Source organism: Lagopus leucura, unplaced genomic scaffold (assembly GCF_019238085.1).
Source record: "Lagopus leucura isolate 7727_CA_CO unplaced genomic scaffold, USGS_WTPT01 Super-Scaffold_797, whole genome shotgun sequence".
Classification (NCBI taxonomy): domain Eukaryota; kingdom Metazoa; phylum Chordata; class Aves; order Galliformes; family Phasianidae; genus Lagopus; species Lagopus leucura.
In genome coordinates, this window is record NW_024962259.1 from 156449 (window position 1) to 179958 (window position 23510).

Consider the following 23510-nt stretch of genomic DNA (forward strand, 5'->3'; position numbering starts at 1 on the left):
GATAGAGGAGCTATGGCTGGGGACGCTTCCCCCGTGCTCATCCCCCATGTGGGTCCCATGTGGGTTGTCCCCTTGTGCCACCAGCTCTGCTCTGGGTCCCCAGGTGCCCCTGGCCCTCCTGGAGAGCCCTTCATCTCCCGCTATGGCTCAGCCATCACCATCCATTGGACGAGTGGAGACCCCGGCCAAGGACCCATCACAAGATACGTCATTGAGGCTCGGCCTTCAGGTACTGCAGCTCCACCAGTGGTGTTCTGGGCTTAGGGAAACTGAGGCAGGGAGCACCAGCTCTTCCTGGACGTGCAGTGGGCTGAGTTAGGGGTTAGCAGCTGGTGTTGGCTGTGTGCTTGCCCTCAGAATGCTAATAAGGGATAGATGGAAAAGGGCGAGTGAGTCACCAAGCAGCTCAGATTTCACAGTCATAGAAGTCACGGTGTCCCCTCAGCCAGGGGAATTGGACCAAGGGGCACTGAAGCCATCCTGAACTGTAGGGCTGCTGAACAAGAGTCCCCACTCCTGCAGCAGGGAGCTGCGGGCACAGCTGCACTTTCTCCTCTATCCTGGCACTAATGACTTCTCTGTGCTGCAGATCACAGCACAGATGATCTGACCAATTGTTAATGGGGAGCCGGTGCTGTGTGGTTGTGTGCTCCCCAGGGAGCTGCCTTGCCCTTGGCCACGAGGAGGGTGGTGATAAATCAGCTCTGTAGGATGCTGCGGCGTGTTAACGATGCTACAGCGAGTGAGCTTGGCTCCAGATGGCAGAGGGGATGCTCCCAGTGTGGGTGTGAGGAGGGGAATGGGAGAGGGACTGCAGAGGGACATGTTCCCTGCCTGGAAATCAATTCACCCTCCCATCCCCTTCTCTCCTCCAGACGAGGGGCTCTGGGACATCCTCATCAAAGACATTCCCAAAGAAGTGACCTCCTACACCTTCAGCATGGACATCCTCAAGCAGGGGGTCAGCTACGACTTCCGTGTCATCGCTGTCAATGATTATGGCTATGGGACCCCCAGCACACCATCCCCCTCTGTCTCAGGTACCCCCAGGGGATGCTGAATCCTCCTGCTTATCCCCATTTCACTAGCTCGACCCTCCTGGGGTCCCTTTATCCATACCAGTTTGCCCACCCCTGGCAGTCCCTTTCTGATCCCGTCCCATGCTGTGCCCCAGCCCAGAAAGCCAACCCCTTCTATGAGGAGTGGTGGTTCCTGGTGGTTATTGCCCTGGTGGGGCTCATCTTCATCCTCCTGCTCGTCTTCGTGCTCATCATCCGCGGGCAGAGCAAGAAGTATGCCAAGAAGTCAGACTCGGGTGAGCGCTGGGGTTCTGCTATTCTGTGGTGGTGACAGTGATGGGGACCTGCTGGGGACATCAGGAGGGATGATGTGCCTGTGTGATGGGGAGGCTGCGTGCTGGGCAGGGGGGAATCGTTTGGGGGCTGCAGAGCCCTGCCCCATATCAGAGTCTCTCTAGGGCACCCCCGCTTGCTTTTGGGGTCTGAGTGGGGTGGTGAGCACCCAAAGCAGCACCCAGCCTGCCTCAGAGTGATTGCTCCAGGGCTCTTCTGATGTCCCAGGAAGTTGCTGCATGCTATGTGGAGAGTGCTGGGAGCTGAGGATTAAATAAACGGTTTGTCTTGCTGCCAGCTGTGGAGTCAGGGCAGCTCAGGGGCTCGGCGGAGGTCACTGGGATTAGTCAAACACAGCCCTGTTTTCTTAGCTGTATCAAGGGCTCAAATTGTGGGGAAAATCCAGACCTCCTCATTAAGCAAACAGCCGCTGAACTGGAGGCAGCACAGCAGGGCAGAGTGTGAGCCAAAGCTTGGCTCTGCTGGGGGCACAGGGCATCTCATGGGTGTTCCTGGACTGCACTGCCCTCAGTGTGGGCAGGGGATGGGGCTGAATCACCCCATGCCACTTCCCCATTTGGAGGGCTCAGGGAGCCTGAAGGATGCTGAATCCCTGTCCTGCAGGAAATGGCTCCAAGGCAAACGCCCTGACCCACGGTGAGATGGTGAGCCTGGATGAGAGCAGCTTCCCTGCCCTGGAGCTCAACAACCGGCGCCTTTCCATCAAGAATTCCTTCTGCAGAAAGAATGGCATCTATACCCGGTAGGGGCCCGTGCCATGGGAAAGGAAGGGGCTGGTCAGACATCGTGCCCATGGGCACAGTCCTGGGGGGGCTCTTGGTGTATTCAGAGGCATCCCGCTGTGCCCTGAGCTGCTCTTGTGCTGAGCACCTGCCTGTCCCCAAGGTCCCCGCCGCGCCCCAGCCCCGGCAGCTTGCACTATTCGGATGAGGATGTGACAAAGTACAACGACCTGATCCCCGCCGAGAGCAGCAGCCTGACGGAGAAACCCTCCGAGGTCTCTGACTCCCAGGTACCCACTGCACAATCAGGGCTGGGATGTGGGGGCTCAGGGGCTGGGAGAAAGATGAGCACTGCTGGGAGCCTTCCTAATGCGTCTTCCCCACACCGTGCAGATCTGGGTTGTGTTTGGGAACAGCACTGCCTGTCCCGTGCCCCATCCTGCCCTTAAGCAGTGCTTCCCCACGGCCTCAAGGCACAGACCCAATGGGAAGCTGGCACGGCCCCGATCCATGTGCAGGGATGTGGCACTGCAGGGGACAGCGCGGGGTTGGGGACTGTCCTGCTGCCCGGTCACCGATGGCAACGGCCGCAGCTCTGCCAAGCCTGCAGAATGGCACTGTTGTGTCCTGATGGAGCAGCGGGCAGCTGTGGCCGGGCAGGAGCACAGCCCTCAGGGAGCACAGAGCATCACCCCAGGGGCCGGATGCTGCAAAGCAGCGACAAAGGGGAGACCGAAGCCTGGGGGTCGGGAGGGAGGTCCCTGCGGCACAGCCCTGTCCCCAGGCAGGGTCAGCCCCGAGCCCCCTTTTCTCCACCCACACCGATTCCTTTCGCGGATCCCAGCCCCACTCCCTTCTGCGGAGATCGAGTGTCTTTGAGGAGCTGTGAAGAGCGGCGAGAGCCGAAAGCTGGCGCGGTGCTGCTTCCCCGCCGCCCCTCAATGGGCCCTTTGTGCGCGCCGAGGAGAAGCTGAATCCAATTACCGCGAGCAGGAGGCAGGCGGCTGCCCGCCAGCACCCCCGTCCTCACACCCCGGGGACAACGGGGCCCCAGGGCCACGCAGCCCTTTTGTGCGAGGTTTTATTTCGCTTGAGCAGAAAGCAGAACCGCCCCTGCTGTGCTGCAGCCGTTCTCACCCCCTCCATCTTTTGGGAAAGCTCTCCCCATCTTTGATGATCGTTACTCTGTGATTCGGTGGCGACGGGCGGCTCTGCCCCACGTTCACTCTTTGCACTGTCCCTTAGGGCAGCGACAGCGAGTACGAGGTGGACCCTGGTCACCAGAAAGCCCACTCCTTTGTCAACCACTACATCAGTGACCCCACCTACTACAACTCGTGGCGGAGGCAGCAGAAGGGCATCTCACGGGCGCAGGCGTACAGCTACACCGAGAGCGACTCCGGGGAGCCCGACCACACACCCCTCTCCAACAGCACCTCCACACAGCAGGGCAGCCTCTTCCGGCCCAAAGCCAGCAGGACTCCCACCCCACAGACCCCCGGCAACCCCCCCAGCCAACCTGGCACCCTGTACCGCCCACCCAGCAGCCTGGCCCCCGGCTCCAGAGCCCCCATCGCTGGGTTTTCCTCTTTTGTTTGATACTTAAAGGGAAGAGCAGAAGAAAACCACATGAAACAAAGGAGCAAAAAAAAAAAAGAAAAGAAAAAAAAAAAAAAAAAAAGGAAAAAAAAAAAAAGAAAAAAAAAGAATGCAAGAAATCAAGGAAACAAGCATCAAGGAGGAGAAGAGGATGGAGATGCTGAGAGCCTGAGGAGGGGCTGCTCAGGTTCAGGCTTTTTCCTTTCCTTTGCAGGACTTGGAGCAGGATGCCAAGTGACAGTGCTGGGGCTGGGGGCAAAACCCAGCTCCTCTTTTTGGCCAAAGCTTTCTGTGTTAAGGACCCTTTGGCTGGAAGCTGCAGAGGGGCCCTGGCTGTGCCACAGCCCAACTTATGGGTCCCACAAGGATGTGGGAATGGGCAGTGATGCAGAGGAGACTGTGTGGGGAGAGGGGCTCTGTTTGTGTAACCTTCTGGGGGTGAAGCCCCCAGCCTGGACCCTCTGAGAAATGGGGCCAGCAGCCATGTGGACGATGAATTGCCCTCTTTGTTTGCCCCTGGCCCAGCGCAGCCCCCAGGGGTGCAAGTGGTGCTGATGTCTCCTATGATTTGCACCCTGGAGAGGACTCGGCGGGGTGACGCAGTGACTGTGGCTGCTCCTCTGCCTCTCTGGCAGCGTGGAGGTGTTTTTATTTTAATTCTGTTTTGTGCAGAGGCCTGGGAGCTTAAGAGGCACACGGTGGTGACGCCCGGGGTGCTCTGGGGCTGGAGAGGGGGTGGTTTTGGTGCTCTCTGCATAGCAAACCTCTCCCCTCTTCTATTGCCTATTGGTGAGCCAGGCACCAGCTGGTGGGGCTGCACCAAGAGATGCCAATAAACAGCCTGAGGATGACCCTGTCTCACCTGTCTGTCACCGTGCTGTGCTGGAGAAGGAGCCAGTAAGATGTGTCTGTCCAACCTGCTGCACTGAGAGTCATCCCTATGGCACAGCTCAGCACACAGCTCCCTGGTTGGGGCTGCTTTCTCCTTAGGACCATGGGGCTGGTTGCAGACGTCGGGAGTGTTTGTGCAAGCGCTGCTTTTGGGGACCGGTTGGAGCTGGGTGCATGATGTGGTGCCCTCTCCACCTTTCCTCTGAGCTGGGGAGGAATAGGGGATGCTGCTCCCCAGCCGCTGCCACCTGTGGGAGTGTTGTCCCTGCTTCATCTTGTAACCACGTCCCCGCAGCCAGCAGAGAGCAGGGGGCATTGCTGGCAGGTGACTCATCCAACCTACTTTGGAGTTGGCACAGGGGCAGCGGTGTTGTCTGTTCCATGGGCGCTGAGGAGGGAGGCATCTCCTCACTTGAGTGCGGATGTTGGCAGGGGTGGGCTGGACAAATCCTGCTCCTTTTTTGTTGCCTGGCTCCAGCCCCAGCCTCAGGCAAGGGAATTCTTGCTCCCTGCAGGGTTGTGCTGAGAAGCCAAGCAAATCTGAGCAGCCCATGCAAGGGCTCCCTGGGAGCAGCTGTGATGCAGCCAGCATCCAGAGCGTGCCCCCATTGCAGGGACACGGAGGATGCACATCCTTGGGCTGGAGATGGTCTCAGTGCCAGTGGTGTTAGTGGCACATCTTGCCTGTGCTGCCTCAGTTTCCCTGTGGCACAGACACAACACAGCCAGCTGCTCTGTGCTGACCTTGACGTGTTCCCCAGTGTGCGCTTGGCTGGGTTCTGCAGTCTGCCAAGGGCCAGCACTGTGCTTATCAGGCCTGGAGCAGCCAAGGGGGACAGAGGGGAGAAGCTGAAACCCCAAATCTCTGCTGTGCAGGGGGCAGATCCAGGTCTGTGCATCCTGCCTGCAGCTCTGGATGCTTGTCACACTGTATGGGATCTGTCACCTATGGTGGTGCCGGGGGCACTAGGGTGGCTGGGGTGGGTTTTGGGTTGCTGGTTAGGAGGGAAGTGTGCTTGCTGTGAATGGTGGAGAAACCCTGCCTGTGCCAGGCTCTGACCTGCATCTCCTGCGGGTGCTGAGGTGCTGGTGGTGAGCATGCAGCACAATCCTGCTGGAGTGCATGGATTGGCTGGTTAACTGGGTGGATGACACAAGGAAGGGGTGAGAACCTTTAGTTCTGGGCACAAGCTGATGCCTGTGGGGCTGAAGGGGGTGATTAGGGAAGTTTCTGGCCATGGTCAGCATGCACACAGGCTGTGGGGCTGGAGGATTTGGGATGGCTCTCGGGCTGCCTGCCTGGTGCTTCCCACACCTCACTGCAGCACTCGGGCTCAGAAGAAACCAGGCGGTGCTCTCAGAAGCATCTCCTGCATGGCCAAGGCAGCACCATCAGCAGAGCTGGCAGGCACTGATGTGCTGGCTGGGCTTGCTGGGGAGGAGGGGACTGGCTGCTGGGAACCCAGGCACATTTTCCTTGGCTTTTAAAAGTGCTTTACAATCTTTTTTTCACACTGCTTTCAAAAGCTGCTGAGAAGCACTAAAAGGAGCCAGCGATGGGTTCAGGGAGGGTCAGAGCCATCCAGCTACCCACTCCTGAGCCTCTGAGCATCCCCAACCCTCCTGCTATCTCCCCAGGGCAGGATCCTGCCCCGGGGACTCTGCAGGAGGAGGACAGGAGTGGAGGCAGCTCTGATAGCAGTGTTTCGGGTTCACTGGGCGCCCGCTCTGCCCAGCCACAGCCCCACCAGCCCTCAGGTGCTGTCCCCAGCAGTGCTGTCTCGCTGGCAGCCGGCTGAGCTTAATTCCTTCTGACTGTGCTGTCTCACCCAGCACTGTGCTCCCATGACAGCATCAGGTGAGGCACGCATTGCTGGCAATGCAAGGCCTTCATCTGACATGAGCTGGCCTGGTAGCACTGATTTACCTGATAATGAGCCGTGGGGGGGGCTTGGTGCATGTGGGCAGAGCCCCAGGATGGAGCCTCCCCTTCCGCAGCCACTCCAACCTGAAAAAGCGCAGGCACGGTGCTTTGTGTTCTGCCTCAGTTTCCCCAATGCAAAGCAGGGAAAATCAAATTTTCTGACCGAACCGGCTATGAAAATGGCAGTGATGTGAACAGAGGGAGCAGCGTAGCCCAGGAGGAGCCTGTAGGAACCAGCAGCAGTGCTGAACACCCACACCAGTGCAGTTGTTTTGGTCTCAGTGCTCAGCCCCCCCCCCCCTCTGGCATGCCAACCCCACAGCATTGCGCGTTGCCCAGCCCTGCAGTGAGCAACGGGTTTATGGTTCTGGCTCATCCCATTCCCACGGGTGGGCAGCATTGGGATGAAGTGCCCAGCGCTGATGCATCCCTTTGGGTTGGTGCTGCTGAACCCGTGCAGCTGCATTTTGGGGAGTGGAGCCGCCCTACAAGTGGGGTTCTCCTCTCGTTGGTGACACCAGAAACCTCTGTGCCCTGGCACTTACTTACTGCAGCAATGAGCTCCCGAGCACGTACGGCCGCAGCATCTGGAGCCGTATCTCCCTCTCACCACCCCTTTATTCCCCGGTCTGGCTGCATGCACAGAGGCGCCAGACGCTTTGGAATATGCAAGAAACGCCGCATTAGGCAGATTCGGGATAATCTTGTCTCTCCCGCCCCTTTTCTCCCACAAAGGTCTCGCCTTAATCTCCGGCGGAGGCTGCGCAGCCCTGAACCCTCAGCGCGGTGCCGCTGCCCCGCACCCATCGCGTGGGGCTGCCGAGGGGCTGCGGCTGCGGGGCTGGATGGGGACAGGCTGGGGACAGCAGAGGGCGAGCGGGGGTGACACGGCTGCGAGCGGAGCGTAGTCAACGGTGCCCCCCCAGGGCTGAGCCCATTGACTGCTGGCTGCTTAGTTCGGCTTTAATTCCCTTAATTAATTACAGCCTCCAGCCCCGGTTCCTACGCTGGGGGTGCGGGCAGCCCCCGCCCACTGCTGGGCCTGGAGAAGGGAGAACCGAGCTCCTGGCTGCCCCACGGGGGGAAGAGTCACACGCGTGGATCCCCGCACTCCGCACAGAGGATCTCTCTCCGAGGTTGGGGTATCCCAATAGGGACCCCCAAAAAGGCCGCATCCAGGACAAGCCTTACCGCCTCCCCCCCCCCCCGCCCCACTCGGGTTTGAATGGAGGGAGTGGGGCAGCCCCGTGACGTTGCGCGGCTCCATTGGCCCGGGCGGGGCGATGACATCATTCGCGCCCGGCGGTAGTGGAGGGGGTGCGGTTTCGCTCCGGCTCGGCTCGGCTCGGCTCGGCACCGGGCGGCACGGCCATGGGTCGGGCGCGGGACCCGGGCGCGCAGGTACGAGGGGGTCGGGCGGCGCGCCGGTACGGCTCAGCCCGGCACGGATCGGAACGACACGGCACAGGGATGGGATGGCTGGGCCTTGGTTTTGCTATTGTCCGAGGGAGGGACGGGGCGCGGCGGCACCGGGGTGGGCGCCGAGCTCGGACCGCTCCGCTCCGAGGGCCGTTGGGAAACTCCGGGCCGTGCGGTGCCGGCATCGTCGTGCGGATAGAGCTTCGGTAGGCAGGGAGCCCCGCGGGTGGGGTTCGGTAATCGGGAGTGGACCCGGGCTGTGGGGGCTGGCAGCGCCGTGGCCCCCACCTTCTTCCCCCTCGAACCGGGAGCAGCGTTCGGGATGCAGCCGGTGGGGGTTCAGGCGGGTGGGATGCGGGACCGGGGCGTCCGGAGCCGCCACCACTGCGGGTGGGGTCCTGGGGCTATCCCGTGTCCTGTCCCGGCACCAGGCCGGGTGGTTGAAGGAGTTAACAGGATGCGGCGCCTCCGGAGCTCTATTTGCCCAGCCTGGGGCACTGGTTCGCCCCGCCCGAGCTGCGGGCTCCGGCCCCAGGGCTGTCCCGGTCCTGGCATGGCTCGGCCCGAGTGCGCTGCCCCGGCCCGGTTCGCTGAGCCCCGCGGCGCGGTGCCCGGGCCGGGCTCTGATTGCGCACCCCGTCGAAGTCCCGAACGCTGCGCTCATGCGGCCCTTCTCGGAAACGCCGATCCTTGGAGCGGCTCCAGCCGCACCTCTGGGCTCGCTGGGACGGGGCGAAGCGGCTGCTGAGTCACAGAGCGGCTTGAAATCCCCCTTCAGCTCTGCTTCCTGCAGTCGGGGGTGGGCCAGGGTTTCCCAACCGTCCCGTTCTACACTCCTGTAGTGCTCAGCACTCCCAGGGGACGCATTCTGGGCATCCCGGGGCTTTCTCAGCTCTGCAACTTGAGCACGGGGCTCAGAAGCCTGTTGCGATGTGGGACGGCGTTGCCAGAGCCGAGCTGGGGGGGTGGAAGCCGCTGGTGGGGACGGGGATGCAGCCTGCGCTGCCCTGGCTTGACCCCAGCAGCCCCGTTGTCGGTATGGATGTTTCCAAGTGCCGATCTATAGGCTGTTAACGCGGGAGCTGAGATCGTTAGCTGTCTGGGGGGAGGAACTGAGGTAGGGAGAGGGGCAGGGAGCGGCACACCGATCTCGGGACACGCAGTAAACAAATCTGTTTTGGATGCGGCTCCCTCGGAGACCGTGGAGCAAATCCAGCTGAGGTTTAATGCGGGATATGTTCGTGAGGTCGGGTGCTGGTGCGGGAGGTGGGGTGAAAAGACCCCCATAGCGGGGGGCGGCCACCCCCTCGGTGCCACGCTGTGGGGTGAGCTGTGAGCAGCCCGGCGGCGTTGTGCTGACCGCGGCCGTCTCTGCCTTTGTTCGCTGGGTTTTGTCTGAGCGCAGGCAGCGCGGGGCCCCGAGCCGGCCGGTGGGGTTTGGGCATGTGGGGTGTCGGGGTGAGCCGTGGGAAGCCGGGCTGTTTATTTCCCGTCCACCCTAGCGAAACCGCAGGAATTTGGAGCCTGGAAGAGGTCAGGAGGGCCGTTTAGCCCCGGTATCCTGTCAGAGCCTGGCCAGCCCCCGTTGTTGCGGGTGACGGAGCGAGGAGATAACCTTTCCCCTCGGAAACGTCCCCTCCGTGGCTGCGGGCTGCTTCTTGGCCCCTCAGCAGGAGGGTTTTGCTCCCTTGCGTGTAATGGCGTGTCCTGCCCATAGCTCCTCGCTGAACTCTGGATGCAGCTCTTGGGCGTCAGCGCTCCCTGGGGAGAACGCCGCTCCGTTTTTTGGCACCGCCAGGCTGGCGCTTCCCCGGGTCAACTCTGATTTATGCGCAGATAGCTGCAACCAGCGCCGAGCTGAGCCGTCCCGCTGACCCGGGCTCCGACCGCTGAAGCCTCCTCTGTTCATCCCGACTGAGCCGCGGCGTTGCCAGCAGACAGGACCAGACCTGTCACCCACAGCGGAGAGCAACGCTCACCGGGCGCCTCCTCATCCCACGCAAACGGGACCGGCTTCCCCAGGCCTGGCGGGGCTCACCGGGCTGTGATAGCGCTGGGACCGGAGGTGGCAGGGCGTCATCTGAGAGAGGAGCGTCTCCGGCAGCCGTCTGCCAGGCAGCGACATCAAAGGGCTGTGCGAGACGGCTGCCCGGGGCGGGGGGGTGAGGGGGACGGGGGGCAGCGCCCCGTGAGCGGGGCTGAGCGCGTCCTCCCTGCCCCGGAGCTGTACTGGGGACGGACCGGTCCTGTGCTGCCCCTGCCCCAGCGCCCGGCAGGGTGGGGAGCATCCTCTGATCTCGGGGCTGCAGGCTGCTGCCTGTGGCATGTGCGCAGCCCGGCTCGTTGGGATCCGGCTGGGCTGGCTGGGATGGCTCTCCCAGCCCGGGAGCGGGGTGAGCCGGAGGCGGGGTGTGTGGGAGCGTGGCTGGAGCGGTGTTTCCCTCGCACGCACCCCTGTGCCGTCCCTGTTCTTTTGCCTTGTGGTCCCCAGTGGGTGACTGGTGCTGAGCAGGGTGAGATGGGGATGAAAGTGGCGTCAGGTTGAGTGGTCCCTGCTGCCAACCCTGCATGGGGCTGGCTGGGATTTGGCTCTCCTCTGTGCTGTCTGCAGGATCCAGGCTGAGCGCTCATTTTCAGGGGAAATCAGGGATGCAAGGCTCTCGCTGTTTTGAGCTCAAGATTATTAAGTGTTGAGAAGTGGGGATGAGGCAGATTGTAAACCGCTGCTTTGCTTTCTCCCTGTTGCCTTAAACCCTGCTTGCGAGTCCTATCCTATCCGCATCCCCAAAGCCCTGCCTGGACTCGCTGCCACCCGCTATGCCCAGAAATGGGCAGCACTGCCACCCTGCTGCACCGCTCGGGTTTCACAGCCGTGATCCCAGAGGCAGCAGGAGAGGCAGCTGTGGAACTGCTCTGGCCTGGTTTCCTTTGTAAGAGCATGCACAGCGTGAATGTCACAGGATCTGCTCCTCGCCCTGAGCGAGAGCAGGAGAAGAGGGCTCTGTGCCCCGTTCCCTCAGTGGGATGGGGCTGGTATAGGTAGCCGCCCCAGATTTGCCTTTACAGGAGGCTGGGGGCAAAGCTCTGAGGGAGATTTGGGTCACTATGAAATGTTTTTTTGGGCCGCAGCCTCAGGGGTGGGGTGGGGGGGCAGGGGGGGGGGGGAGCATGGCTTGTTTGGAGGCTGATGGTGATGGAGGGCGGCTGGATGGGGAGGCTGCACCAGTAACGTTCCAACTCCCAGTGGCCCCTTCACTGCAGCTTGCAAAGTATCTTGCAAATGCTCAACTTGGCCCTGAAATCTAAATACAAGGGAGGGACAGTCCCCAGATGGCCTAAATCAGCCAGCACGGTTGCCTGGCCCAGCTGGGGAGCTTGCTGGGAGTGTTTGTTTTATGTAAAACCAAAGGCTGCAGGAATGCTGGCCTGAAAGGAGAGCGTGCAGAGGGAAATGTCTGCACCATGCGCATGCAGGAGCTGTTGCTGGGAGTGGGGGGCTGCGAGAAGCTGCATGGGGGTGTGGGGAGGAGCCCACCCAGCTCTGGGTTTGGGGTGGCTGCAGTGCATGGGAAGAGCTGGTGGGAAACAGAGCAGCTGCTTCATCCCTGCTGCTGTGTCCCCTCTGGAGCCCCCAGGGTCAGCATGTTCCTTCAGCTCTGGGGCTGCCATGCAGCGCGCTGGCTCTGAGGAGGAGCTGTGAGAGTGGGGCAGGGAAATGGGACTTTGCACCTGTGTGGGATCAGAGTGCGCCCTGCCCACATGGAACGAGCTTGGCCGAATGGTGAGGGACAGCCAGGTGTCTTGGAGCAGGTTTGGGGCATGTGTGTGAGTACGTGGCTGGGTTTTATTGGGACCTTGCTGCCGTATCTCTCCCCGCCGGTCCCACAGAGCTGGGCATGGCTGAGGGACACAGGGAAGAGTTATTGTCCCTTTCCCTGTGAGTATGGCTGTGTCGGCAGCGCCGCGGTGCCCGAGTGGAGGAAGAGGGCGGCTGTGAGTCCTTCCTCTCTGGCTTTTCCTCGCCCGGGACCACCTGGGGCTGCCTGACGTCATGGGATGCAATGATGTGGTCGCTGTCCTTGTTCCCTCCTGCGTGGCCACCGGGGCTGGGCTGGATGGGGCCGGTGATGGCATTGAGGATGGAGGAGGCCGTAATGCTGCTGGGCTGTGAGAAAGAGGAAGGGAGAGGCCCTTGGTCATCTCTGCTGTGAGCTGTAACCCCTGAGTCACAGCAGTGATGGTGAGGTGGCTGTGCCGGGGGGGTGGGATGGGGGTGCAGTGAGAGTGGCACAGGCACATGTGGGATCAGCACCAGGGCACAGCATGGATGGCTTTGGGGTCCCCCATGTCCCCATCCTGCCACACATGCTACCAGGTGCACGAGGCTGCAGGAGCTGTCCCTGCTCTGCTCCCCTCAGCCTGGTGGTGCCTCCCGGGGGCTCCTTGCACACTTCCTGCCGTCTGTTTCCAATTCCTCCTGGCGGCTGCTCCTCCCCGCTTTCTTTCAATTAAAAAAAAAATAAAATCCCAGGCATCCTCTCAGTGTGCAGCTCCTGGAAGTTCAGTGCTGCTGTGCCCCACTCCGGTGGGCTGGGGCTGTGCAGGGAGGGGCAGTGGGTGCCCTCAATGTCCCTCTTTGTGTGTGTGTCCCCAAAGCGTGGTAGTGTCACCCGAGGAGCTCTGCTGCAGATCTGGCTGCTGTGGGGATTTGCCCTTCTGGGGCTGTAGGGTGAGAAGGGTCTGTGGGGTGGGGTGGGGTGTGGTGATGCTGTGATGGTTCCCCAGGTTTGCCATCTTGAATCTGTCTCCAAAGCAACAACAAAGTGCGAGTGTTCAGGGAGGCGAAGGGATATCTGGAAGCCTGCGGCTTAGGATCACCATGGGACAGAACAAGGGGACCATGGTGCCATGCTCATTTCCATCAGGGACTTTCATGCTGCTTCTCCATGCCCAACTCTTTGTCTGCTTCGTGGATGGGGACTGACACCACTCTTCTGAGAGGACAGAGCAGGGTTGGATGGCTCGGTGGGGTCTGAGGCCCCATCCCCCTTGCAGTGCTTTGTGTGGGGGCTGATGCAGGATCATACTCATCTGTGGCCATGGTGTTGTGTTTTGCAGCCTGGTAGTATGAGGGCTGGTGTCAGCAGGGCTGTGTCTGTTGTTTTAGGGGAGGTTCAGGTTGGATATCAGGAACAATTTCTTCTCAGGATGAGTGGTTGGGCACTGGCACAGCAGCCCAGGGGGTGGGGCACCATCCCTGGAGGTATTCCAGAACCATGGAGATGTGGCACTTGGGGACAGGGTCAGTGGGGCACAGTGAGGGTGGCTTGGGGGCTGAGATGTCTTTTCAATCTTAATGATTCTATAATTCCATAGCATCTTCGCCTGACTGTGTCCCTCTCCTGTCCCCTAGCAGTGACCCACTGGTGATGCCGGGTGCGACCCCGTGCGTGGAGCAGCAGCCGTGAGCAGCAGCCGTGCCCGCTGGCCGTGCTGCCCACCACCAGCACCATGCCCATCCTCAAGCAGCTCGTCTCCAACTCGGCACACTCCAAGCGGCGCTCGCGGGCCGACCTGACGGCAGAGATGATCAGCGCACCGCTGGGGGACTTCCGGCACACCATGCACGTGGGCCGGGCCGGGGATGCATTCGGGGACACCTCGTTCCTCACCAGCAAGGCCGGCGAGCCGGAGGTAGGTGAGGAACCGGGGGCTTCCAAGCCGGGGCTGCTGTCCCGCCGCTTCCGCAGCAGCAAGCGCTCGCAGTCGGTGACGCGCGGTGACCGGCGGGACATGCTGGGCTCGCTGCGCGACTCGGCGCTCTTCGTGAAGAATGCCGTCTCCTTGCCGCAGCTCAATGAGAAGGAGGTGGACAGGAGCACGGGGCAGCTGCCCAAGAGCCTCTCCTCCAGTCCCGTCAAGAAGATGCCAGAGGAGATGAGCCCCGAAGAGCAGCAGCGTCTCAACGGGGCAGCCGCCGGGCCGCTGAGCCCCGGTCTGGATGAGCGCGACTTCGGGGACATCACGGAGCTGCCCGTTGTGGTGGCCAAGAGCGGGGCTGGCATGAAACACGCTGAGTCCATCATGTCCTTCCACATCGACTTGGGGCCCTCCATGCTCGGTGATGTGCTGAGCATCATGGATAAGGAGCAGTGGGAGCAGGATGAAGACCTCGAGGCGGAGGAGAGCCGTGAGGAGGGGGATGTTGCTGTACCCGGTTCTCCAGTGGCTGCGCAGAGCCAGAGTCCATCCTGCAGCGCTGGCGGTCCCAGGGACAGCAGTGCAGCATCCAGCTGTGCCTCGGGGCCGGGGGAGCGCAGCCCCCTCCCAGTGGGGGCACAGAGCCAGCGGGGCCCTCCGAAGCGCCCAGACAAGGAGTTCTCCTTCGCCGATGAAGATGATGATGAGATCAGGGTATAGGGAGGGCAGTGAGCTGAGGGGACTGGTTCTCATTTGTGATTGCTTGGACACAGGGGTGGGTGACCCAGTGCTGGGGCTGGCAGCACCAGGAACACTTTGCTCCTCTCCCTCCCGGAGTGCCGGTGCCATCCCATGGTGATAGGATAGTGCTGTCCTGGGAAAGCTCCAGCGCGTCCCTGGACAAGGAACAGACTCAATCTTGGTTCTTTCTGTTGGACTTTGGATGCTAGTGCTCTTTTTTTTTTTTTCATTTCTTTTTTTTCCCCTGCCCACGTAAAGCATTATAGGATCAAACAAGATGAGGCTTTGAAGTTTTAGTCCCTCTAGTAATATATATATTTTTTTCCACCATAAGGTTTTTACTGCTCTCCGATTTGTACTTAACTTTCTTTACTCTTGCTTTTGTTTTTTTTAACGGAGGGGACATTTCCCATGAGGAAGGACTCAAACTCAGAGCCCTGGGACAGCTGGCAGCTCTGGGTTTCTTAGGGACTTTCTGCAGTCTGAGAGCCGCTGCCTTTGTGCTGCAGTGGGGACTTGCTCCTCACGCTTCAGATGGATGCTCCATCCCAGCAGAGACACACTCCATATGGCCCTGGCACCAATTGTGCTGGGGACACCAATAGGACGGTGGGTCTGTGCCCTGGGATTGAATGCCTGGGACCCCCCAGTCCAGCATGCTGGTGGCTGCTGCTGTGGGGCTGTGCTGGTGCAGACAGGTGGAAGAAAAAGGTTTTATACCGTGTATGTAAAAATGTGAAGAATAAAGGAAATGTTAGTGACAGCAGTGGCTTGAGTTCCTATGGGGTGAGATGTGGGTGGCTGCCTTCTTCTACACCGGGTCCAGTGTGGGGATGGGGTTTCTCTGTGCTGCTTCCAGACCCCATGCTGTTGCCTCCTCCCAGGCCCTGTGGCTTCTCCCTAGCTCCATGTGGTGCTGTGCCAACCTGGCTGCGTGTTGGCACCTGTGGCTGTGCTCTATCTGCCCATCAGAGCGGGGCTGCCTGCCGTGGGGGAAGCGGGTGAGCTCCTGCTGGCCGGATCTGGCTCTTGGCTGTGCCCTTCCGGCCAGCCCTGCTCATGCCAAGGGGTGACCATGCCAAGTGGCCTCTCCTCCTGCAGCACGCTTCCTTCAGTCAGGGAGAAGGGGAAGGTGGAAAGGCAGGACTGGCTGTCCCCACTCCCATGGGCTGGGGGTGCCCTGCTGTGAGCCCTGAGGTGAGTGGATGGTGGGGCCGTGTCCAGCACAGCAGGTATTCCTACCTTACAGCAGGATTTCTGCTGCTCCCTGCCTGGGGATGGGATGGGATAAGATGGGGAGAGCGGTCCAGGAACGCTCCCTCATCCTCAAGCAGATGGCTTTGCAGGGCTGGACCAGGACGGAAGGATTTGGCCGTTTTATTATTTTCCAGCCCTTGGAGGGTCTGGGCTGGGTGCCCACCACCCTGCACAAGAGGTTGGAAGGGTGATGCTGGTGGGAGCAGGCGCTGAGCTGCGGTGGGGACACAATGGGGTCCTGTGCCGACACAATGCCCCGCGGCGTGGGACATTGGGCTATTGTTCAGGATGTGAGAACAACAGCAGCTGCAGCTGGCAGCCGGGCCAGCGGCTGCTCTGAGCTCACCGGGATGCCTCTACCCTGCTCCCACTCTGCTCCATTGGGTTGGGACTGGTGCACTGGGCTCTGAGCATCCCTCCCTAAACCGATGGTGCTGGTCTCTGTGTCCTGAGAGGTCGTTAGGCTCCTCCTGTCCCTTATTGTTGCCTTGACATGAAGCAGCATGCTGGGAAGGTCTCTGGGGCTTGCACCCCTTTCTGGAGGGTTCTTGGGGATGGGGAGCCCCAGGGCAGGTGCTGAGCAGTCCTGGCTCTGTCACAAAGCCATTTCCATTGCTGTGACGCCTGTCGGCTCCAGCCTCTGCTCGGCAGCACCGCACTGCTGTGAGCCGACGGGGCAGAAAGCACAGCAGCTCACTGAGTGCAAATGGGACACAGCTCTGCTCACCGGGATGGGACAACAGCCCAGTGCAGGGCCAGCACTGCGGGGTTAGGGCTAGTGGGGAGCAACGTTGTGATGCCAGTGAGCGTCAGGCCAGTGCGGGATGTGACACTGCATGGGATGCCATCGGGACAAGTACTGGGTGCTGGTGGGTGCCCAGTGCAAGGCTGCAGCCCCGCTGGCAGCACTCAGCAGGCACGCAGCACTGCTCCAGTGCATTTATAGCTAGTGACAGAATGGGAACAGGTCTCCATCCCTGATGTGTCAGGCCATGTCACTCCGGGCACGTGATGGGGATGCGCGTGGCTGCAGGAACTACATGATGGAAGAGGGACAGGGGTCTGCTTGGGTGGCCTTGGGAGGCACTGTGACACCAGGGTTGTGTCTCACTCATGTTACTGCAGCCTCACACATGTACAAGCCCCCAGCCTGGCAGTGAGGCCAAAGGGGCTTCTCATAGGGTGCAAGGAACGAGCTGGCTGTCCCCACTGTGAGCCTGGAGATGTGGCACTGCAAAGTGGGACTGGGGATGGTGCAGCTCTGCATGTTCAATGTTCAAAGCATTACAAGGCGCAACAAAGGTTCCATCCCTTGCTATCTGGCTATTTAATTACAGCATGCAGACCATGTTCAGCTCTGAAGTCAGGCTCTCCCTGCTGAGCGTGCAGCCTGGGGTGAGAGTCGGCTCCTGCAGACCCCACTGTGGGTCAGGGCCATTGCCAGCTGCTCTCCCAGCACTGGCAGAGAGGAAACATATGTTGATGCAAGGAGGCATCACCAAGGTTGGGGGACCTGGGCTGAGTTACCCACAGCTGGGCTGAGGCACCAGGCAATCACAGCTGCAAATTGAGAGTAGATGTGGGTAGCTTCTCCCCCTAAATGGAGGGCACTGGGCTTCTGCTTCAGCTGAGTTTGCTTTGGGGGTAGGAAGAAGAGGGTTTCTGAGCCCTTTGGGGGATTAGTGACTACAGAGTCATGGAGGAGCTGGTGGCTGGTGTGTAGAGGATCTGGTTTGATGCAGAGGCTGACACAGAGCAGCAGCAAGGAGCCCAGCTCCTGCCCTTCCCAGGTAAAGACAGTAAGTTGAGGGTCCTGTGGCATCCCTGGAGAGCAGCAGAGTTGCAGAAGGTGCTGGGGTTCTCCCTGCTTTGCTGCAGCTACTGTGGTATTTCTGCCAGGTTGGCCTCAGGCGTTGCTTCCCTTGATGATGTACCCAGTGCAGCTCTGTGGGAAGAGTTGGGGGCTCATCCCTTTGGGGAATGGTGGTCTTGGCACCAGTGCTGTGAGTTAAGCTCCTTCTCCCCTGATCTCCCTGCAGAGCTGTGTGTAAGATCTTCACCCAAGGGCTCTGCACCAGAGGTGAGTGCTGTGAAGGGTTCAGGATGGGTGGAACCAGTGCTGTTTTGCAGTCCCTTGGGGACATCAGGGAGATGGAGAGGGCCTCTCTCTGCTCTGTCACCACACCACGACCATAATGGGCTTCTCCACATCTGTGTGTCCCGCAAGATGCAGGTTTGGAGCACAGAAGTTGACTACTCAGAGCCTATTGTTTCTCCCCAGTGCCACATTCCTTTGGACCAGAGCTGTGCAATAGCACAAAGGGGAGGGTCTGAATGCCTCGGAGTGAACATATGGTACTCAGGCACTGCCTGTATGAGCTGGGTGCGTTCTGGGGGTGATCCTACAAAACGAGTTGAGGTGGGTGGTGGTCTGCAAGCACTGCTTTTATGGAGCAGTGGCTGTGACTTCCTACACAAGCCCAACATGACTGTGATCCCCAAGTGCTGCTCCCACTTCGAGCTCGGTGAGAGCAGAATGAGGACCCTGCAGCCTGTCCCACCCAAACCCCCTGTGTCCTCCGGGTCTGGCCTCAAGCAATCTCCTGATGCCACCTCCTGTCTGAGGGAAGAAATGCCACCAGTGTCTGCCCGAGGCTGCATGCCCCTGGGCACCTGTTTCTCCCATATTTCTGCTGTTTGACTTGGGTGAGCGTTGTCCCAGCCTTCACCCCCTCCCCTCCCCCTGGTCCCACAGGTGAATGCAGCAGTGAGGACTGTCCCTTCCTGTATGTTGATGCTACAGCTGGCACCACAGGCTGTCCCTGGTATGACCGAGGCTTCTGCAGGCATGGTGAGTGCCCAGATACTGGGACAGTGCTCACCACCTGCTGGTTATGGGAGGTCTGCTCCCTTCTGCTGGCCCCAAATCCTGCAAGGTGATGGAGCCAGAGAAGGGTGAGCTCTGGGGACTGTGTGGAAGTGCTACTTGGTGCCTGGCAGAGATCCAGGCTCAGTGCTGTGTCCCTGCTAACGGGGAGCTCTTCTGTGTGTGGCAGGCCCCCCGTGCAGGTACAAGTGCACGCAGAGGGTGATGTGTGCCAGCTACCTTGTGGGTTTCTGCCCTGATGGACCTAAATGCAAATTTATTCAGTAAGTATGAGGTGGAATGGGGGGGAGTTTGGCATGCAGCCAGATAGGGCTGGCTGGGGGATGAGAATCCTGGGACAGCGTTAGATGGCTGTGAGTGCCATGAAGGGGTACTGCTTGCTGTGTCCTGGGGGGTAACTGCTTGTCCTTGTGTCCCTTTGAAGCCTCAAGGCTGGGTTGATGATGCACAGCACAGATCACAGCAAAGGTGATGCAGGAGGTCCCCACACTGATCCACCTCAAACTGTTCTTGCTCTGTGCCCCTGCCCCAGTGCTCTGGTAGGAGCTGGGGGCTGCTGAAGCTGACTGCCCCATGTCCCCACCAGGGAGCAGAATGTCCTCAGAAGATAGGCATGGTTAGGACCTGCTGCCAGGGGGGAGAGGGGATGCAAAGATGTGTCACCTGCAGAGCCCCAGCTGCTAGTCACCAGCACCACCCAGTCCCTGGCAGTGCAGCCCAGGAACCCCAGCAATGGTTCCATCATCCTACAGTGCCCACCAGAACCAGGCATCTGCTTTGAGGTGAGTGATGCTGGGGTTGGGAGGTTTGGGAACAATGATCTCAGCTTGGAGGAGCGGGAGAGAGGGACAGCACGAGCTGTGGGGGGCTTTCTGAAAGTGGTTTTGTGAATCTAGCCATGCCTGGGGCTGACTGACAGCAGTCCCTAGAAGATGAGCTAAGGACTGCAAGTGATAATGTGGAGACTTCCTTGATTGTAAACACTTGGCACACAGTAGAATAGCTGTGGAAAGCAGTCTTGGAGGCAGGGGGTTGTTGTAGTAATAAGCCTTAGGCTGTTTCTTATAGGCACAAGCTGTGTCAGATGAGGTATAGCTCCATTAGTCCACTCACTTGGAAACGATGGGACAAGAACACGTGGTAAAACAACACAGGGTTGATCTATCACAAAATTGATGCCTGCCTCTCTCTGTTCCTTCCCCAGCGCAGACAGAAAGGTCACTATGCTGGCAAGTGTGGGAAGAACCAAATGGAAATCCTGCTGAGGAAATGAGCGCTCACAGGGAAAGCAGAAGGAAGACAGAGGGAGATGTACAACATGATGGAGCCAGACAGGCCACCAGGACAGCTGCTGGACTAGAAAAGCCTGTTGGCTATGCTCAACACTTGCTCTTACAGCTATGTGCCTGAGCAGCAAAAGAGAAATCACATCTTCCTCAATGGAATTCACTATTCCCACAGCAGTCACTGCCTTCATCCCCTCCTGCACAGCTGGAATGTGGCTACGCTTGGACTGGTGCAGCAGGGAGATGGCACCAGGAGATTACCAGCCCAAAGCCTGAAGGAGGGTGGGAATGGCTTGTGCCTGGGTCAGAGGAAAGTGGGGGTGTGCTGGTCACGTCGGAAGTAAGCAAGAAATCACCATGTTGAAGAATGCACAGGACAAAACAGGAAAGAAAAATTCACAAGGACTTTATTGCTGGTGAGAAGGGAGTTCTTTGTGAAACACCTCTGACACAGTTCTCCTGCACCCCACTTAAAATAAGGAGTTCACTTATTATTTTTTTTTTGCCTGCTTTTGTGCCTGTAACATGACCAACCCTTTTCCAGACACGTTTGAGGATGGCAGGCTACAACTAGCACTCTCATAACTGTCCTCATTTGTCTGATGTCGGTTTGCCCTTTGGGCACAACAGCTAATCCAATGGATTTTCTTCCTCCAGAAATAGGGCACTGTGTTCTCAGTGCTGCTGCTTTAAAACCTCCACAAAGATCCTTCCTGTAGCTGTCTCAGAGCCCAGGTAGACCCACAGGCAGTGCTTAAGGGAAGCAGGAGCCCCTCTGTAGAAGGCCTCTGCAGGCATCGCTCTCCTTTCACAAGTTAACTACAAACATAATCTTGCTTACTGGGGCAAGAAGAAAGTAGAAGGTGCTCAGTGCTTGGTACAGCCCTGATAACTTAAGGCAATGGTTATTCTGGTTACTTATTAACCCCCATCTGCAATGATCTACCACATACTTTGCCAAATACCACAGGAAATCTACTGCATTCAGACATCTGAGGAGCTGCCTTAACACCTTCTTCTCTTTCAGTGCTAAACACTGACCCCAGAGCAGTGACTGCAGGCTGTCAGCAACACCCCTCTATGGCTGAAAAGCACCCTCCCACTACCAACAGCTCGAGAGCCTGTCTCTGGCAGGAAATGGGCCTCTGCTGTTTCACTGAGGATTCAAACCCTGTTGGTCCCAGGAGCTTGTGCTGATTCTGTCAAACATTTACCACTCTTTCCTGGGTGTTGTTGCGGCCTCTTCAGTGGTACTTGCGCCAGCGATTGCACTCTAGCAAAAAAGGGTTGGGGAAATAATAAAAAATAAAAGTTAGCACAGCCTTGTGCTCAGGGACCGTATGACAAGAGTACTTTGCCCAGCAGTGATGAGCAGGAGTCTGACTACAGCCTTCGTTGTTTACCTACTATAAAGCTGCACGTGGGAGCAAGTCCTGGTGGAGAAACTACAGACACCAGTTAATCCTTTGTGTCATTTATGAGTAAATCCAGGGAATGAGCTGGAATATCTCAAGCCACGCATGGAGCAAAGGGAGAAGAGTGCTGCTGGCTGTTCCTGGCTCTAGCTAGAGAGAAGCTGCAAATTGCTGTTACCACCACTTTTACAAAATTCCTCTGCTTTCCTAAGCTGAATCAGAATGCTCTTCCTTGAGCTCTGATACTAGTTTTACTGATGAAGTATTTAAATTACTTCTGAGCCTAAAATAACGTGACTATTAAATAATCATAGCAGCTTTTGCAGAAGGGGAATTACCTGAAATAAGACAGATACCAAGAAGGAAATCTTACTGATATGCTGATAGTTCCAGCTGTAGCTGAGGACACAGTATCCAGCGAGGAGCATGGAGATTCCAGCTGCTCCACCCCTCTTCACGTTGATGTATTTGTTGTAATAACTGCTCCAAACTGTTGGAATAGAAACACGAGGGTCAAACCGTGTACTGGTCCCATGGAGTCGATTGATTGGCTTCTGTGTGCCTTTCTAAGCCAGAAGGTTGGGTCTCTTGATTTACTTTTTTACAGAGACCTAGACTGGCCCCTTGGACCAGGCTGCAGCAGCACATTATCAGGTAAAGTGGGATGTTTCTGCCACAAGAGCTACAAACTTAGCCTCACCTTTCTGCACGCCTCCAAGCAGCCCCCGGGGAGAAAAATCACAGGTGGTGAGCCACATGGGCAGCTCCCCCAGCCTTACATCCATCAGGTGCCTTTCTGAGAGAGGACCTGCAAAATGAGAAGTCAGAATGGTCAGAGGGAGGAAACTGAGGCCAATACATGCTGTGCTTGCGCTTTCTGCTATGAGTGTTGAGCATGGAGCTGGTAACTTGTGTATCTGTAAGTGCCTTGACCTTGAGGTTGCTCAGAAAGGAAGAGCAAATTGTTCCTCCCACAAAGCGAGGTGGCTCTGCTGGCCCTGGTGTGCAAGAGTCAAACCTAAAAACACAAACCCTTGGTTTTCTAGGGTGAGAAAGCTGGATAGGTAATGTTCTTAGACTTAGACCTGTTCAGATCTGATCCAGATCACTTGTTGAAAACTCAGTGACATCCTCAGCATTTCCTACCCCTCCTCTTCCATTCACAGTTCAGCCTGGCAGTACAGCAGATCTCAGCAGCAGACTTTTGTTTCTAACGTTACCTTGATGTCCTTCTGAGAAATTGCCCTTTGGTGTCTTCATTGTGATCCCCACATCATCCTGAATAGACTTCTCAGGAAACATGCTCAAACTGTGATAATTAGAATGTAAGTCTGGAAACCACTCCAAACCCACGGCACCTGACTGTGTGCTTCTGCCAGAGGCCTGGGGGAGACAGATGGGTTGGCTTTTGGAGGTGTGGAGCAAGGACTGGTCCAAAGCCAGCCTGCTGTCCCTCCCCGCATTCAGGATGGGCTCGGAAACGACAGCCATCTGCTTCTTGTTCACACTGAGCATTTGTATGCCGGTTAGGTAATTTTTGGATGTCCCTTCCTTGTGACCTCTCCAATCCTGTCTTGCTGACAGATGGAGGTTCTGGGCGTGCAAAACAGAAAGAGGGGCTTTGTATTCCACAGCAGCTTCCACGTACACCTGCTTCTCTTCTGTCAGGGTTTTGTCTGTTCCCTCCTGCTGAGCGAGGTCAGAGGGGCTCCTTCTGCCGTCAGCTTCAGGGTGACCGTGCAGCCCACATGTTTTAACCGCATTTAAACCGGTGTCTTTTCCTCCCTTTGAGCCGGGAGCTCTGTGGCCAGGCACCTCCACGTGCGCTGCTTTCGGGGCACTTCTTCCCTCGAGCTCGGCTGATCGCGGCGCTTTGGAGCCAGCCCCGCACTGCCCCCCAGGGCCGCTCCTTCCCCTCACCACCTTGACGCGGTGATTTTCGATCACTATTTTCACCCCATCCCGAAGTTTCTCCGGGACTCCCGCCACCTCTTCGGGCAGCAGGTCGAGGGACTGCGCCACATCGCGGGCCTCGGCCTCCACCAGCGCCTGGGCCTCCACCCGAGGCCGGGCCGCGGCCTCCCGCTTCCTCTTCTTCCTCAGGGCCGCCTCCTCCCGCCGCCAGTCTCCCTCCGCTTCCAGGCCGGGCGCGGCCTTGCAGTGCGGGAGATGAGCACGGAGCCGCTTGAAGGGCCGCCGGCAGTGCGGGCAGAGCTCCGTGCCCGGCGAGGCCTCGGCCATGGTAGGGCCGCTTTTCCGTCAGGCGGCGCGGCAGACACCCCTCAACGAGAGGGCC

At 58.7% G+C, this 23510-nt stretch overlaps 3 protein-coding genes across 7 annotated transcripts in view; 2 read left to right on the top strand and 1 right to left on the bottom strand.

Annotated features, from left to right (window-relative positions):
- SDK2 (sidekick cell adhesion molecule 2) overlaps positions 1-3733 on the top strand; it is a 41164-nt gene extending 37431 nt beyond the window's left edge. For all 3 annotated transcript variants that reach the window (XM_042865274.1, XM_042865276.1, XM_042865275.1), the window contains 6 exons: positions 104-229; positions 876-1040; positions 1175-1315; positions 1977-2115; positions 2259-2385; positions 3341-3733. In XM_042865274.1, coding sequence (XP_042721208.1) covers positions 104-229; positions 876-1040; positions 1175-1315; positions 1977-2115; positions 2259-2385; positions 3341-3694 — 1052 coding nt within the window. In that variant the 3' untranslated portion in view covers positions 3695-3733. The remainder of the gene's footprint in view (positions 1-103; positions 230-875; positions 1041-1174; positions 1316-1976; positions 2116-2258; positions 2386-3340) is intronic.
- Positions 3734-7853: 4120 nt separating this feature from the next.
- Positions 7854-15132, top strand: CDC42EP4 (CDC42 effector protein 4). 2 transcript variants are annotated; one of them, XM_042865316.1, is made up of 2 exons: positions 7854-7910; positions 13342-15132. In XM_042865316.1, the coding sequence occupies exon 2, from the start codon at positions 13440-13442 to the stop codon at positions 14346-14348; it is 909 nt and encodes a 302-aa protein (XP_042721250.1). In that variant the 5' UTR covers positions 7854-7910; positions 13342-13439; the 3' UTR covers positions 14349-15132. The 2 variants fall into 2 exon arrangements, with proteins under 2 accessions (XP_042721250.1, XP_042721251.1); XM_042865317.1 differs by lacking the exon at positions 7854-7910 and having other exon boundaries at positions 13217-13622; positions 13782-15132.
- Positions 15133-20188: 5056 nt separating this feature from the next.
- CUNH17orf80 (chromosome unknown C17orf80 homolog) lies at positions 20189-23500 on the bottom strand. 2 transcript variants are annotated; one of them, XM_042865170.1, is made up of 4 exons: positions 22435-23500; positions 21915-22022; positions 21553-21704; positions 20189-21072 (listed from the first exon to the last, which is right to left on the bottom strand). In XM_042865170.1, the coding sequence occupies exons 1-4, from the start codon at positions 23453-23455 to the stop codon at positions 21010-21012; spliced, it is 1344 nt and encodes a 447-aa protein (XP_042721104.1). In that variant the 5' UTR covers positions 23456-23500; the 3' UTR covers positions 20189-21009. The 2 variants fall into 2 exon arrangements, with proteins under 2 accessions (XP_042721104.1, XP_042721105.1); XM_042865171.1 differs by having other exon boundaries at positions 21588-21704; positions 22435-23499.
- Between the last annotated feature and the right edge of the window lie 10 nt (positions 23501-23510).